Genomic DNA, 13,970 nt, shown 5'->3' on the forward strand with positions numbered 1-13,970 from the left:
CGAGGCTTAATTTTTTTCTTGGGAAGTCAAATTTACAGAGAGAAGGCGAGTCAGGGAGAAAGATCTTCCATCCACTGGTTCACTCCCCAAGAGGCCCCAACAGCCAGAACAGATTTGGGAGCCAGAAGCTTCTTCTGGGTGATCCACACAGGTGCAGGGTCCCAAGGCTTTAGGCCATCCTGGACTGCTTCCCCAGGCCCCAACAAGCAGGGAAGGGGTGGATGGGAAGTGGAGCATAAAGGACACAAACTGACATCCATATCGGACCCTGGCACATGTAAGGCAAGGAAAGATTCAGCCAATAGGATACTCTGCTGGGTCTAGTCTATTAAATTTTAATTTGTAAGATTTTTCTAGGAATGAGCAAATGATCAGCATGAGGTTTCCATTTACTGCTCAACTTTAATGAAGAGAATATACCTGACAAATCAATCAGGTATCTTAAGAAAAAACTGAGGGTAGAAAATTGATATTCTTAATTTGATCTGATTATATAAACACAATTACCAAGATGAACAAACACATCTGGGTTGTCTGAAGAATTCTAAAGATGTTAAGAACAGAAAAGGGAGTGATTTTTCCATTTGCAAAATGCTAAAAGGAAAGGAAGCAGGAGCGAGGCAGTCAAGCACCATCATATTCTTGCAATTATGTATGAAAATTATGACATCTGATCTCTAGTTATAAGTAAATAATGCCATAAAAAAATCAGAAGAAACCCAAAATAAACCAAACACAAAAAAACAACAAAGCACAGACAAAGGATCCAATGGTCATTGATAAACCACAGGAAATCTTTTTAAGGCCACAAAGCACAACATGAATACTGGCATCAGGCCTTCTTTTCACTGAGTATTTCTCCATGAAAGATCAAATATCTGTTCCTCACCTGCCATTCACCTCTAACACTTTCTGGCTCCTCTTCCTTTTCTACCTCCCTTTCATCTTCCTGCTTCCTTCCATCTCCCATTCTAACTCCAAACCTTTATCAACCTATTTCCTTTTCTCCTCTTACTCTATCTCTACTGCTCAATTCTCTCAAAACACTGTATTCATGGAGATAAACACAGATCAGAAATTCATAATGAATTTCACTATTAAATATCTTTTGGGCTCTTTGTTCTACTGGACATTCTTTTTTCCTTGAAGAAAAAATTTATTGTATTGGAAAGACAGAGTTACAGAGTGAGATGAGACACAGAGGTCTTTTACCCACTGATTCATTCCTCAGCTGGAGCTGGTATGGTCTTCTTCTGGCTCTCCCAACAGGGGAGTGGTGGCCTGTGCATTTGGATCATTAGCGGTGAGTTGAATTAGAAATGGAACAGCACGGATATGAATCAGTGCCCATATGGGATGCTGGTGGCACAGACTGAGGTTTAGCCTGCTTTTCCACTGCACCGGCTCTATTGGGTATTCTTTACATGGCCACTCTTCCTCTTCTGCCATACTCATTCCACAAGCTCTCCAGAATTATAAGATAAAACTCAGAGTATTTTGGTGAACACACAAGTGTTCTTAGAAATGGAACCTCTAACCATAAAGCCTACCATTTTTTGGGTTATATCTTTTGCTCCTACTATATCACTCTAACGAATCATATTTCCATGGGTCTTCCGAAAGTTCACAGAAAATGTGTATTATGAAAAAGAAATGCATAGATTTAAAAAATTAATATAAAAATTAGTTGAGAAGTACAGAGGCAGATAAAGAACTCCCACCCACTGGTTTCTCTTTTCAACTGTCAGCAACAGGAGCCAGAGGCAGGAAACTTGGCCTCATTTCCCCACTTGACAGGGATCCAGTTCCTTGCAAGAAGCTGCAGTTAAATGTCTAAGTTGAATACTGACTTTATATACTCCACTATGGGTCATGCGTGCTTTAATAGGTGTCCTAACCACTAGGCCAAATGCCTGCCTTTGGATTTAAATTTGGGGGGCAGGGGTGAGGCCTAGTGTTGTGGTACAGTATGCAAATCCACCTTCTGCAATGCTGGCCTACCATGAAAGTGTTAGTTTGAATTCCTAGCTGCTCTACTTCCAATCCCTGTTCATACAACTATGGAAACAGCAGAAAATGGCCCGAACCAAACTGTAGTCCGTTAAGTGCAACAAAAATGACAGTTCAACTGAACAACCTGGCTGGTTGCCAAAATATCATGAATCACATGAATATGAACATATTTAGATGTACATTTTTTAAAGATACTAAATGAGAGAGGAATAAAGACAAAGTGATCAAGCTGAAGCAAAGGGACTTATTTTCCTTATATGTTTCTTTTTTTTTTTAAAGATTTATTTTTATTACAAAGTCAGATATACAGAGAGGAGGAGAGACAGAGAGGAAGATCCTCCGTCCGATGATTCACTCCCCAAGTGAGCTGCAACGGGCCGGTGCGCGCCGATCCGATGCCGGGAACCAGGAACCTCCTCCAGGTCTCCCACGCGGGTGCAGTGTCCCAATGCATTGGGCCGTCCTCGACGGCCTTCCCAGGCCACAAGCAGGGAGCTGGATGGGAAGCGGAGCCACCAGGACTAGAACCAGCTCCCATACGGGATCCTGGGGCGTCCAAGGGGAGGACCCTAGCTGCTAGGCCACGCCGCCGGGCTCTTTCCTTATATATTTCAGAAAAATGGTATTAGTACTGTAGAAGTATAGAGAAAAATTAACAACAACAAAAAAACCTACAATGCAAGCATGTTATTTTTTTTTTTTAAAGATTTATTCATTTTATTACAGCCAGATATACACAGAGCAGGAGAGACAAGGAGGAAGATCCTCCATCCGATGATTCACTCCCCAAGTGAGCAGCAACGGGCCGATGCGCGCCGATCCGAAGCCGGGAACCTGGAACCCCTCCGGGTCTCCCACGCGGGTGCAGTGTCCCAATGCATTGGGCCGTCCTCAACTGCCTTCCCAGGCCGCAAGCAGGGAGCTGGATGGGCAGTGGAGCTGCCGGGATTAGAACCGGCGCCCAATTGGGATCCCGGGGCGTTCAAGGCGAGGACTTTAGCCGCTAGGCCACGCTGCTGGGCCCGCAAGCATGTTCTTAACATCATTATTTACCATAGCCAATGGGGATAAAGAATCCAAACATCCACTGACAATGTGTCGATCAATAAAAACATGACATGCCCATAAATAGAGTATTATTTATGCATAAAAAAGAATGAAGTACATGCTCAATATCCACAAACTTTGAAAACACACTGAATGAAAGAAATCAGCAGGGGCAGGTACCATAGCACCTGGGGCTCCCACCACCAGAGTGTTGGTTCGAGTCCCAGCCACCCTGTTTCCAGTCTAGCTTGGTGCTAATGTGCCTGGAAAGGCAGCAGATAGCCGTCCAAGTACCTGGGTCCCTATCACCCACACAGAAGACCTAGATGGCATCACAGGCTCCCGGCTTCAGCCTGACCAGCTTTAGCTGCTGCAAGCATTTGGAAACTGAATTGGTGAATGAAGATGTCTATCTCTCCCTTCCTCCTTGTCACTCTTCCAAGTAAACATACAAAACTTAAAAAGGCCATATACAATACAACCACTTTTACATGAAATGTAGAAAAAAAGGCCAATTCTTGGAGACAGAAAGCATATTAGTAGTTGCCAGGCACCAGGATGATAGAGGAACAGAGAAAGATTGTAATTGGGTATGGGGTTTTTTTCTGGGGCAATAATAAAAACGTTTTTAAACTAGATGATAATGATGATGGTGACTAAACTATATATTCTGAAAGGTTAAATAATGATATATGAATTATATTTTCAGTAAAGCTATTATAAGACTGTGATCTGGATCACAGGTGACAAAGTAATATATTACTAAAGGAGAGCTGCATTAGATTATCCAAAAATCACTAACAGGAAGACCAGCATATCAATTAGGAGAAAGCAAGTAGGGCATGGGCATGATCAGTCCATTCTTTATCGCCTCCCCCTTTTATCATCTGCCTTTCTGAACGAAGCATGTATTTTACCACATTTTCCATCAGGTGGCAAGAGGTCTGCAACTGTGGAAGGAAGCTCTGAATGGGCACACTGGTCTATTTAATTCTAGATCAAAAAAAGCTAGTGTTATTCTCAGTTTATCCGTAGTAAAGCTAGCATTTTCATCTCAATTTCTCTACTTTGTATGTTTCATTCCAAGAACACTCTATTAAAATTTTCATTTATTTTTAAAGTTTATGAAAAGACATAGAGACACATACACACAGACAGACTGTCCAAGTGCTGGTTCATTCCCTAAATGGTTGCAACAATCAGTGCAAGTCTCCTACTACATGAATAGCTGTCACCTGCTGTCTCCACGGGACACACTAGCAGCAGGCTGGAATCAGAGCCCAGTCTCAAACTCAGACACTCTGACAGGGAGGGGAACATCCCAACTAGTGACTTAACCACTACACCACAAATCTGACCCAACATCTATGGAGTAAGATGTTGCCGTGAAAAAAAAAAACTAAAATTAATACCTGTCCTACTCAACTGGTATAACATAAGAAGCAATTTAAAAACAATAAAAAATAGAATATTTCAACCTACAGACCTCTGGCCAATAACATTCACTGAAAACCCATAAAGATAAATTAAAAATATGTTGAATCCAGAATGATGAAATCACAGATGAAAAATTTCAGAAAATCATACTTTTGTGTCTTAGACTATCTTTGGTGGGATACAGTAATACTTTAACAAAATAAGAAAGGAAAAAAATGAATGAATAAATTAATGAAGGAAGGAGTTTAACAATTAAAGCTAATATAACCATTTCCCAGTCCTTGTCAACACAAGGTGATCTAACTGTTTTGTTTATACCTCCTATCTCTGGTCTTCAGAGTGGTTTAGTTCATATAAAATAAGAACTACATTGGGCCCGGCGGCGTGGCCTAGCGGCTAAAGTCCTCACCTTGAACACCCCAAGATCCCATATGGGTGCAGGTTCTAATCCCAGCAGCTCCACTTCAAATCCAGCTCCCTGCTTGTGGCCTGGGAAAGCAGTTGAGGACGGCCCAACACATTGGGACCCTGCACCCATGTGGGAGTCCCGGAAGAAGTTCCAGGTTCCCAGCTTCGGATCGGCACAACACCGGCCTGTTGCAGCTCACTTGGGGAGTGAATCATCGGACGGAAGATCTTCCTCTGTCTCTCCTCCTCTCTGTATATCTGACTTTGTAATAAAATAAATAAATCTTTAAAAAAAAAAAAAGGAACTACATCTGTTCCATTAAAATCAGATCTTCATCCCACTAATACTAATGTTGTGAATTATTGCAAATTCAGAAATGGAATATTCTTTTTGGGTAAGTTTTATAACTGAATTATTCTGCGCCCATCTGAATGTGATAGAATGGACACAGAACCTACAAACTTTAAATGGGCCTACGTATAAGTAAATATTACACAGAAAATTTTAAAATGCTAGCATAAATATTGTTATTACAATAAAAAATAGGAAAGCCCAATTGAACTCTCTTGAGGTCAAAGATACTTATAAGTATACCTTGTCATTTTAATCAGGTACTTGCAAAGCTGCAGAACAGGTATAATAATTTCTAATATGTGGGGAAATCTCAACTGAACTTGAGCTGTGGTTATGCAACAAGGTGGAGGAATCCACCATGGTGGGAGGGTTTGGGGAGGGGTGGGGAGAACCCAAGTATCTATGTAACTGTGTCACATAATACAATGTAATTACTGAAGTTAAATAATAAACAATTAAAAAAAATAATAATTTCTAATATGAATTAAAATGAAGAGGAAATATTAGTTTCAAAGACAAATACTTTGACATTATTCAACAAATAAATAACCAGTACTCTATAACTATCCAAGAGATAGCAAAATAACTATAGCAACTCAACAGAAACTGAATTAAATTGAACAATTCTCTACTGCTCTTTGAATGCACACATAAATTATTAAAAAGCACAGCTCAAGTAAATTACCCTTAAGAAAAATTTCCTTTGGTAACACATAAAGAAAAAAATTCCACTATTTATTCCTTTGAATAAGCATTAGAGAAAAACTAGTCATGATGAGATTCATCTAACAACTTGATGAAATTGAAAGACCTGTATATCATTTTCTATGAAGTTATTAAAAGAAGTATCTTTCACATCCAAACACTGCACTATAACAAATTTATAATGAGAATTTTGCTATCACAAGTTTCTGCTTCTTCTTACCCTTATGTTCTAACAAACAGCAATTCACCAAACAGTAAAAATGCCTGGATAATCCTTTGGCTTTGTATTTACTTCTGTCAATTAATATTCAAATCATGGCATGATAACAAACTACAAAATGCTCTATTCTGAATTTTATTACAGTTATTCAGCTCAGTCTGGAAAATTTGACTATAATTCTATTTCCAATTTTTTTTACGATCAACAGTTGGAGCATATTAAACATTTAAAATTTAAAGATATGCAAAAGATGAAAAAAATTAATGAAGTCCATATATGTACTATCTTCATATATTCTTACTTACTACACAAAATTGGAGAAGAGGGTGTTTGTAGAGTCAAAGTAGAGCCATCTTTCCTCATGATATTAACGCGAAAAACCAATCTGGCACGAGTGCTTTTTTTCTTGGAACCAGCAATTCCTATTCGGGCTTCAACATCAGCATTCCTCAATTTTAATATTCCTACACAGTCCACCCTAGGAGAAAAAACATTAACTGATTGTTAAAATAGAATTAGTATTGGGCCCGGCAGCGTGGCCTAGTGGCTAAAGTCCTCGCCTTGAAAGCCCCAGGATCCCATATGGGTGCCGGTTCTAATCCCGGCAGCTCCACTTTCCATCCAGCTACCTGTTTGTGGCCTGGGAAGGCAGTCGATCACCTGGGGAGTGAATCATCGGATGGAAGATCTTCCTCTCTGTCTCTCCTCCTCTCTGTATATCTGACTTTGTAATGAAAATAAGTAAATCTTAAAAAAAAAAAAGGAATAAAAATATATTAAAAAAAATAGAATTAGTACAGAGTTCTTAAAGAGTTTTTTTAATCTAATTATCTATTGAGTATCCAGATTCCAAATTCAAAAATTATAAAAGGGTAAACATATTCAGTTTCTAATCCAGACATGTTTTCATTTATAACAGAAAAGACTGCTTCTCTTAAAAAATAGTAAATTTAGCTTCTTTATGTGTGTAGTTAGTTCATATATTTAAATAACAGGGATGGATTTTACTATTAAAAATGAGTATCTCTCCCTATGAAGACAGAATATTACTGAAAAATATGGGATGAAATAAGAAAAAAGTATGATATTTAGTGATATGAGAAAATGTTCATGATATGGTAGGTGAAAATCATGTTACAAAATAATTGGAACAGTAATACATCAATTTTGTTTAAAAATGGCTAGGAATATAAACATTAAAGCAGCAGTTATTTCTCGAAGTCAGAATTTAAAGGACATGCTTCTACTTTTCACTACGTTTTCAGCTTTCTCGTAACGAACAATTATTATTTTAAATGAGTAACTCACTCCTCCCTACTACGTATATTTACTTCTATATTTTTCAAAAGTACGTTTACAAAAAAATCTGCTGCTGTTAATGATGAAAAATACAGTCTTACATGTAATTTTTTGAAAGGTAGGTTAGGGCAAGTTAAATAAAAGACCGATTTTAGACTAACCATATGATTTTCACATCAAGATGGGACAGTCACCTCAAAATTCCTCTCAAAAGTTTCTACAGCAAACACTGAGACAATGTAGTTTGGGAAAGCAAATCAAATTACAAATTTTTTTCAGCATTAGTAAAATTTTCAGTAAGTCAGTCTTCATAACTATTCAGGAAGCCAGTCCTCCATGTGGCTTTCATTTCTCTGTGTTCCATACTAAAAATCTTCAGCAAAAGCTATGAGAATTCATTTCATGCACTATAATTCTATAGTAATCTACTTAAAATATATAATATTTAAAGTAAACAAAATATTCCTACCACCACCACCACCACCAAAAAATAAAATAAAATAAATAAAGTAAACAAAATATTCAGAGTCATTTATACACTTGAGACTGAAAAAAAATCTTCTGCCTAGCAGTATAATGGATAATGAGAAACTTCTTGAAGTACTTACGCCAGGGTCATATTGTTGCTAGGATCAAGGCCAACTTCTATAACAGTAGTGCCTTCAATGTCCACTTCTTTGCAGGGAGTTGTATTTCGTCCAGTTACTCTGCAGGCCTGATAAAATCCATGTGGTTTCACTCGACCAGAGTCATTGCCCACAAACACCTGCAACACTACTGGTTCATTATGGCCTTCCAGCTGTAACCAGACAATGTATGGCAGAAAAACTTCATCAGCATTTCACATAAGCTAACTGTAAAATCAGATATTTAAGACAAACTCCATTATTGCTAACTGAGTACACTCTATAATTAAGAAAGGCTTTGGCCCAGAGAACTCCAATCTTGTCGTATAGTGGGTAAAGTACCATGACTTAGCAGGTAAACACAGATACTTGTAGCTCCAGCATCCCAATGTGGCCACTGGTTCATGTCCTGGGTGTGGGATCCAGCTCCCTGCTAATGGTGTGGGAAAGCAGCAAAAGATGGTCCAAGAGCTTGGACTGCTGCCACCCAAGTGGAAATGTGGAAGAAGCTGCTGGATAAATGGCTTTGGCCTGGCCAAGTCTAGCCACTGGGACCATTTGGAGAGTGAACTAGCAGATAAAATTTTTGATGTTTACATAGTTGGGAAGGATGGACACCCAATGTGGCCCACTCATTATGGTGGGAAGGGTCCAGGAATGGAGGAAAGTGGATGAGATAATTCTGGAAGAAGGGAGGGGAGAAGAGGAGAGGGCTGTTCCCTGGGAATGTGGGAGGACCATTCAATGTTGTCCTCGGTCCCCTGTAGTGCAGTAACTCTAATTTTTTTTTTTAAAAGATTTATTTTTATTACAAATTCAGATATACAGAGAGGAGGAGAGACAGAGAGGAAGATCTTCCGTCCGATGATTCACTCCCCAAGTGAGCCGCAACAGGCCGGTGCTGTGCCGATCCAAAGCCGGGAACCAGGAACCTCTTCCAGGTCTCCCACACGGGCGCAGGGTCCCAAAGCTTTGGGCCGTCCTCGACTGCTTTCCCAGGCCACAAGCAGGGAGCTGGATGGGAAGTGGAGCTGCCAGGATTAGAACCGGCACCCATATGGGATCCTGGGGCGTTCAAGGTGAGGACTTTAGCCGCTAGGCCACGCCACCGGGCCAGAGTAACTAATTTTCAAATAAAATAATTTTTTTTTTTTAAATGACATTGTAGATGTGACAACTTATTTTATAAATGGTCAAGGGCTAATTTCCTCATCTCAAGCTTTAATCATAATTTCACAAAAATGTAAAGCAAACAGTTCCACTACACCCCAACCTGAAAACTGTTCAATTTACATAATTTACAGACTGCATTTTAAATTAATCTAAAATGTAACTAGCCAAAATTCCTGCAGTTAAACATCACCTATCCACAATTTTTTGCTCTTGTCTTCAAAGAAAAATTCTTTCTAATAAGATCTAAAAGGTCTGAAAGCGAAGCCTCTTTTACAGTTTCAATCTGGAAAGATTAAGACTTGACTGATACACTATTTCTCAAACTAAGAATTAAATCAATTCTTTTCTAAATTGAAGAATCCTGATCACCACTGCCATTCCTAAAACTTTATTTTCTAAATCCTTAATAATTTCTATGATATGAGTATTTTTTAATTCACCTTAAAAAAAAATTTTTTTTCAGAATTGTTGAACTATCAAAACTGCCTGAGCAGGACCCCCGGAGTGTGCCTCACATCGGGGACCTGGGATGGGTGGGAGGCTGGGTGGGGCTTCTCCCTTTGTTTCTCCCCTGACCCCAGATACAGTGAAAAACAGTGATGATATTAGTGTGGAAACAATGGTTTTACCAACTTTCCTGTAGCCCTTGACCCTTTGTACCCTAATCAACTAAAATACTAATAAAATAAAATAAAATAAAATGTAGTCTTGGGGAGTGAATCATAGGACGGAAGATCTTTCTCCCTGTCTCTCCTCATCTCTGTATATCAGAATTTGCAATAAAAGTGAATAAGTCTTTAAAAAAAGTTTTTAATTCCAGTATCAAATATAAGGGGAGGTAATTGTAATTCATGGTTTGCATAGTTTATTTTTCAGAGCAGTCTTATCTTTCTTTTCATGTAAACTAAAATTCAAACGTTATGTAACAGTATTTGGCTTTTGCAAATCAACTTTCCAATTTTTCTGTTATGTATTATATGCTAATAACTTCACCCCTTAGACAACTTTTGATGTGTCTAAAAATAAAGGGATTACTGATACTGCATAAAATCCTTAATATTAGTGAACATAAAAGAATTACCTTTACTGTCGGAAAACCCTGCTGTGTTCTGTCTTTCACTGAGCCACGACTGCCCTCTGTCAGGTACCGAGCGCGGTGCTGGGTCTCCGGCTGTACTACTATCTTCAGCTCCTTTCCCTCACTCTTAACAGGATACTGTCCACACAACATAGGGCTCTTCTTTACTCCACTTCCTTTTTGATTTTCCATGGTTCTGAGAAATCAAAGCACAATGTGAAGAAATGTATTGAAACACATTTCCTATAAAAGCCATCTAAAAAAAAAAAAAACAGTACCAGCAAACATCATTAAAAATAAACTGCTTAGTAAATACATTCCATAGGCAAAGTATCTTTAAAACTTTCTAACAAAAGGTAACCCCATCACATCAAAAATGAAGTTGGACAGGAAAGAGAACACCTATGATGCTAGGAGGAAGACTGAGAGTGCAACAGGAAAGAATGGCTAATGTTGCTAAAAACTTTCACACAGATTTTGATCAAAGTAAAACTTTTTAAAAATTATGGACCTGTTTACAAATATACACCACATATTTATCTGATGCCCTATTATTGTTTAATCAGACTCACAACCTAAATGAAACAAAGTGAAAGTAGTTTTAAAAAACATGCTTAAAGGACTTTAAAAAAAGATGCATGTTCATTCAGATATCTTTTTTCAAGAAATCAAACAGAAAACCAAAACAAAAGAAAGGCAATGATCCATTTTTTATTGGGAATTTAGTTTCACTCTAAACAATCATTTCCAGAAGTGTGATTTTTCAGAATATCTTAAAATCATGCAAATAATATTTTGTAATCTGGACTTTACAACAGAGATAATGTAATAAATGGAAGTATTTCCAAATTAACTAGCTAATTGACATTTGAAAGGCAGAAGATAGAGTTGTCTCCTACCTACTAGTTCACTGGTCAAATGTCAAAGCTAAGAGAGGCCAAAACCAGTCTAAAAGTCCAGGTCACCCACATGGATGATGAGGACTCAAATGCCTGCGCTGTTATCGGCTATCTCACTGGATGTACATTAACACAAAGACAGAATTGAAATACACATCAGGCACTTTGATGAGAGATGTGGGAGACCCAAGCAGCATTTTAACCATCATGCGGAATGCTGTTTGTTTTATTTTGTTTTAATGGTTTCATTTATTTGCAAAACAGAGTTACAGAGAGACAAAGAGAAAGATTTTCATTCCACTGGTTTACTCCCAAAATGGCCATGTCGGCCAGGGCTGGGTCGGGCTGGGTCAGGCTGAAGCCAGAAGACTAGACCTTCATCTGGGTCCCCATGTGGGTGCAGAAGCCCAGGCACATACCAGCACAGAGCTGATTCTAATGCGGAGCAGCACTCACATGGGATATTAGCAATGCAGGCAGCAGCTTAACCGGATAGACTACGGTACTGGATCCTATCTTATTTTTTTTTTAAATTGTGTTTCTAAGATCTATTTATTTGAAATATATTTGCAATGTTCAAAGATAAACAATATCTCAAATTCTAGTTAGGTCTTAAGGTCAGCACATTTGATTTATCAATCATTTGAAGCAGAGAAATAAATGATGAAAATAAGAAGTCAATATTGTGGGGTTTTTTTAGTAACATGAAGTAGTTCTAAAATTATACACATGTATATCTTAAAACAATTAGGTCTGTAATGCTTTCTGTGTGACTCTCTCAGTCATGTTTTGAGTCACAAAAAAATTCCAAGAACCAAGAAACACCCGTGGACACAATCTCCTTTGAAAGTAACCAGGTTCCAGGAGGAATAATAAAAATACAAAATTGAAGACTTTGCAGTTAGAACCCTAGCTCTAATGTTGACTGCTCTAAGTATAATCAAATTGCTATCAAGAACAAAGGAAAGAGAAGGCAATACTCTCCCTCCATAAAAATGAGGTCCAAGTTGAACTCTCTAGATAGGAAATAAGAAGAAGAATGGAAGAAGGAAGAGATGGACCTGGCACAGCAGTGCAGACTGACTGGATAAGACCAGAGTTCTCAGGGCAAGGACTACACTTAATCACCTTCATATTTCTAAAGTTTTATATATTGCCTAACACATACAAGGAATTGAAGACATACTTGCTGAGAAAAACAAAGAGGAAAAAGCAAAGGACAAAGGAAGGAAAATAGAACAAAAAAAAAGAGAAGAAAGTGCCATTCATAAAGTTAGGATGAGAAAGAGCAGATCCTAACTGGAGAAAGTACACTGTTTATCTAAGTTTGAAATAACAAAATTGAAGTTTACTCATGTAATCTAAAGGCCCTGCAAGAACACATCCTATGAACAGAAGTTATGAAGTTGAAGCTGGAATAATGGGCAATAAAGCCTGTTTTACTTTTCTTTTCATCACTCTGGGTAGAAACTGAAATATTTTTTGGAAGAGTGCACAATTCCTTATCCATGAAATTCAATAGTCACATTGTTTTACACTCATCTTGATATCAAACAAATTCATTTACTAAAACTATGTAAAAATATCTTCCAAATAGAAATGCAGAGACTAAAATAAGTTTTATTAAGCAACTAATTTATGGGTTATTTACCTTCCTGTATTTTCAAGCAGTTATAATTCATAGTCGTTAATTTTAAAATGAAGGGGGAATATTTTTGAAATGAAATTTAAAAGAAAATATCAGTTAACTCAGCAAAACAGGGTTTTATATTCACTTACGCTAGTTAAGCTGATAGTTTCTGAAGGTAAATAACTGAAAATGATTTTTACTATTCCAGTAGAGCAAAACATTATATATGTACATTATATTGTAAAGAAAAATAGGATGTGTGTACTTAAAACATCTTTATTATCTAACTTTAAATTTAACAATGGATACATATTTAGAACTACTGGCATATAAAAAAATAAAAATTTCAATTCATTATTCAAATTACAATCTTTTAAGTTATAACGAGTTAAGAAAAAACTATAAAGTAACAGTTGTATGGTATTTTACATTTAAATGACAAGTATAAAGGAAAATGCACTGTCATGGTATACTTGATTCAATTTCTTAAATGATGTTCTAATTTCCTTGTGCTGCACAATCCTAGTTGTCTACATCATAAAAATAATTTTTCATTATAAAATGCCTAAGATGCATTTCACATCCACATAATATCACGTGCTCCAGGAATATCTAGAAAGGACTGGGGGTACTGATTCAGTCAAAAAATTAAACATTGATGGGCCCGGCGGCGTGGCCTAGCAGCTAAAGTTCTCGCCTCGAAAGCCCCAGGATCCCATATGGGTTCTAATCCCAGCAGCTCTACTTCCCATCCAGCTCCCTGCTTGTGGCCTGGGAAAGCAGTTGAGGATGGCCCAATGCTTTGGGAAGCTGCACCCGCGTGGGAGACCTGGAGGCCATTGCGGCTCACTTGGGGAGTGAATCATCGGATGGAAGATCTTTATCTCTGTCTCTCCTCCTCTCTGTATATCTGACTTTCCAATAAAAAATAAAATAAATCTTAAAAAAAACAAAACAACAGATTGTATATTCCTAAAAACCTTAACATGTAATTGTATAAAAATGCTATTTCCATCTATAGGCTATCAAGGGTTTTCTGTGGAATTCTGAAAAATCAATAAACTGCTGTATAAAACATAT

General features: G+C 37.7%; 1 protein-coding gene across 7 annotated transcripts in view; it reads right to left on the minus strand.

Moving 5' to 3' along the window:
- Positions 1 to 13,970, minus strand: part of NFAT5 (nuclear factor of activated T cells 5) — an 89,513-nt gene that overhangs the window by 24,807 nt on the left and 50,736 nt on the right. For all 7 annotated transcript variants that reach the window (XM_058675109.1, XM_004583987.3, XM_004583986.2 and 4 more), the window contains 3 exons: positions 10,365 to 10,557; positions 8,093 to 8,283; positions 6,491 to 6,663 (listed from right to left, as the gene is read on the minus strand). In XM_058675109.1, the coding sequence (XP_058531092.1) occupies positions 6,491 to 6,663; positions 8,093 to 8,283; positions 10,365 to 10,557 (557 nt within the window). The remainder of the gene's footprint in view (positions 1 to 6,490; positions 6,664 to 8,092; positions 8,284 to 10,364; positions 10,558 to 13,970) is intronic.

Source organism: Ochotona princeps, chromosome 16 (genome assembly GCF_030435755.1).
Source record: "Ochotona princeps isolate mOchPri1 chromosome 16, mOchPri1.hap1, whole genome shotgun sequence".
NCBI classification, from domain to species: domain Eukaryota; kingdom Metazoa; phylum Chordata; class Mammalia; order Lagomorpha; family Ochotonidae; genus Ochotona; species Ochotona princeps.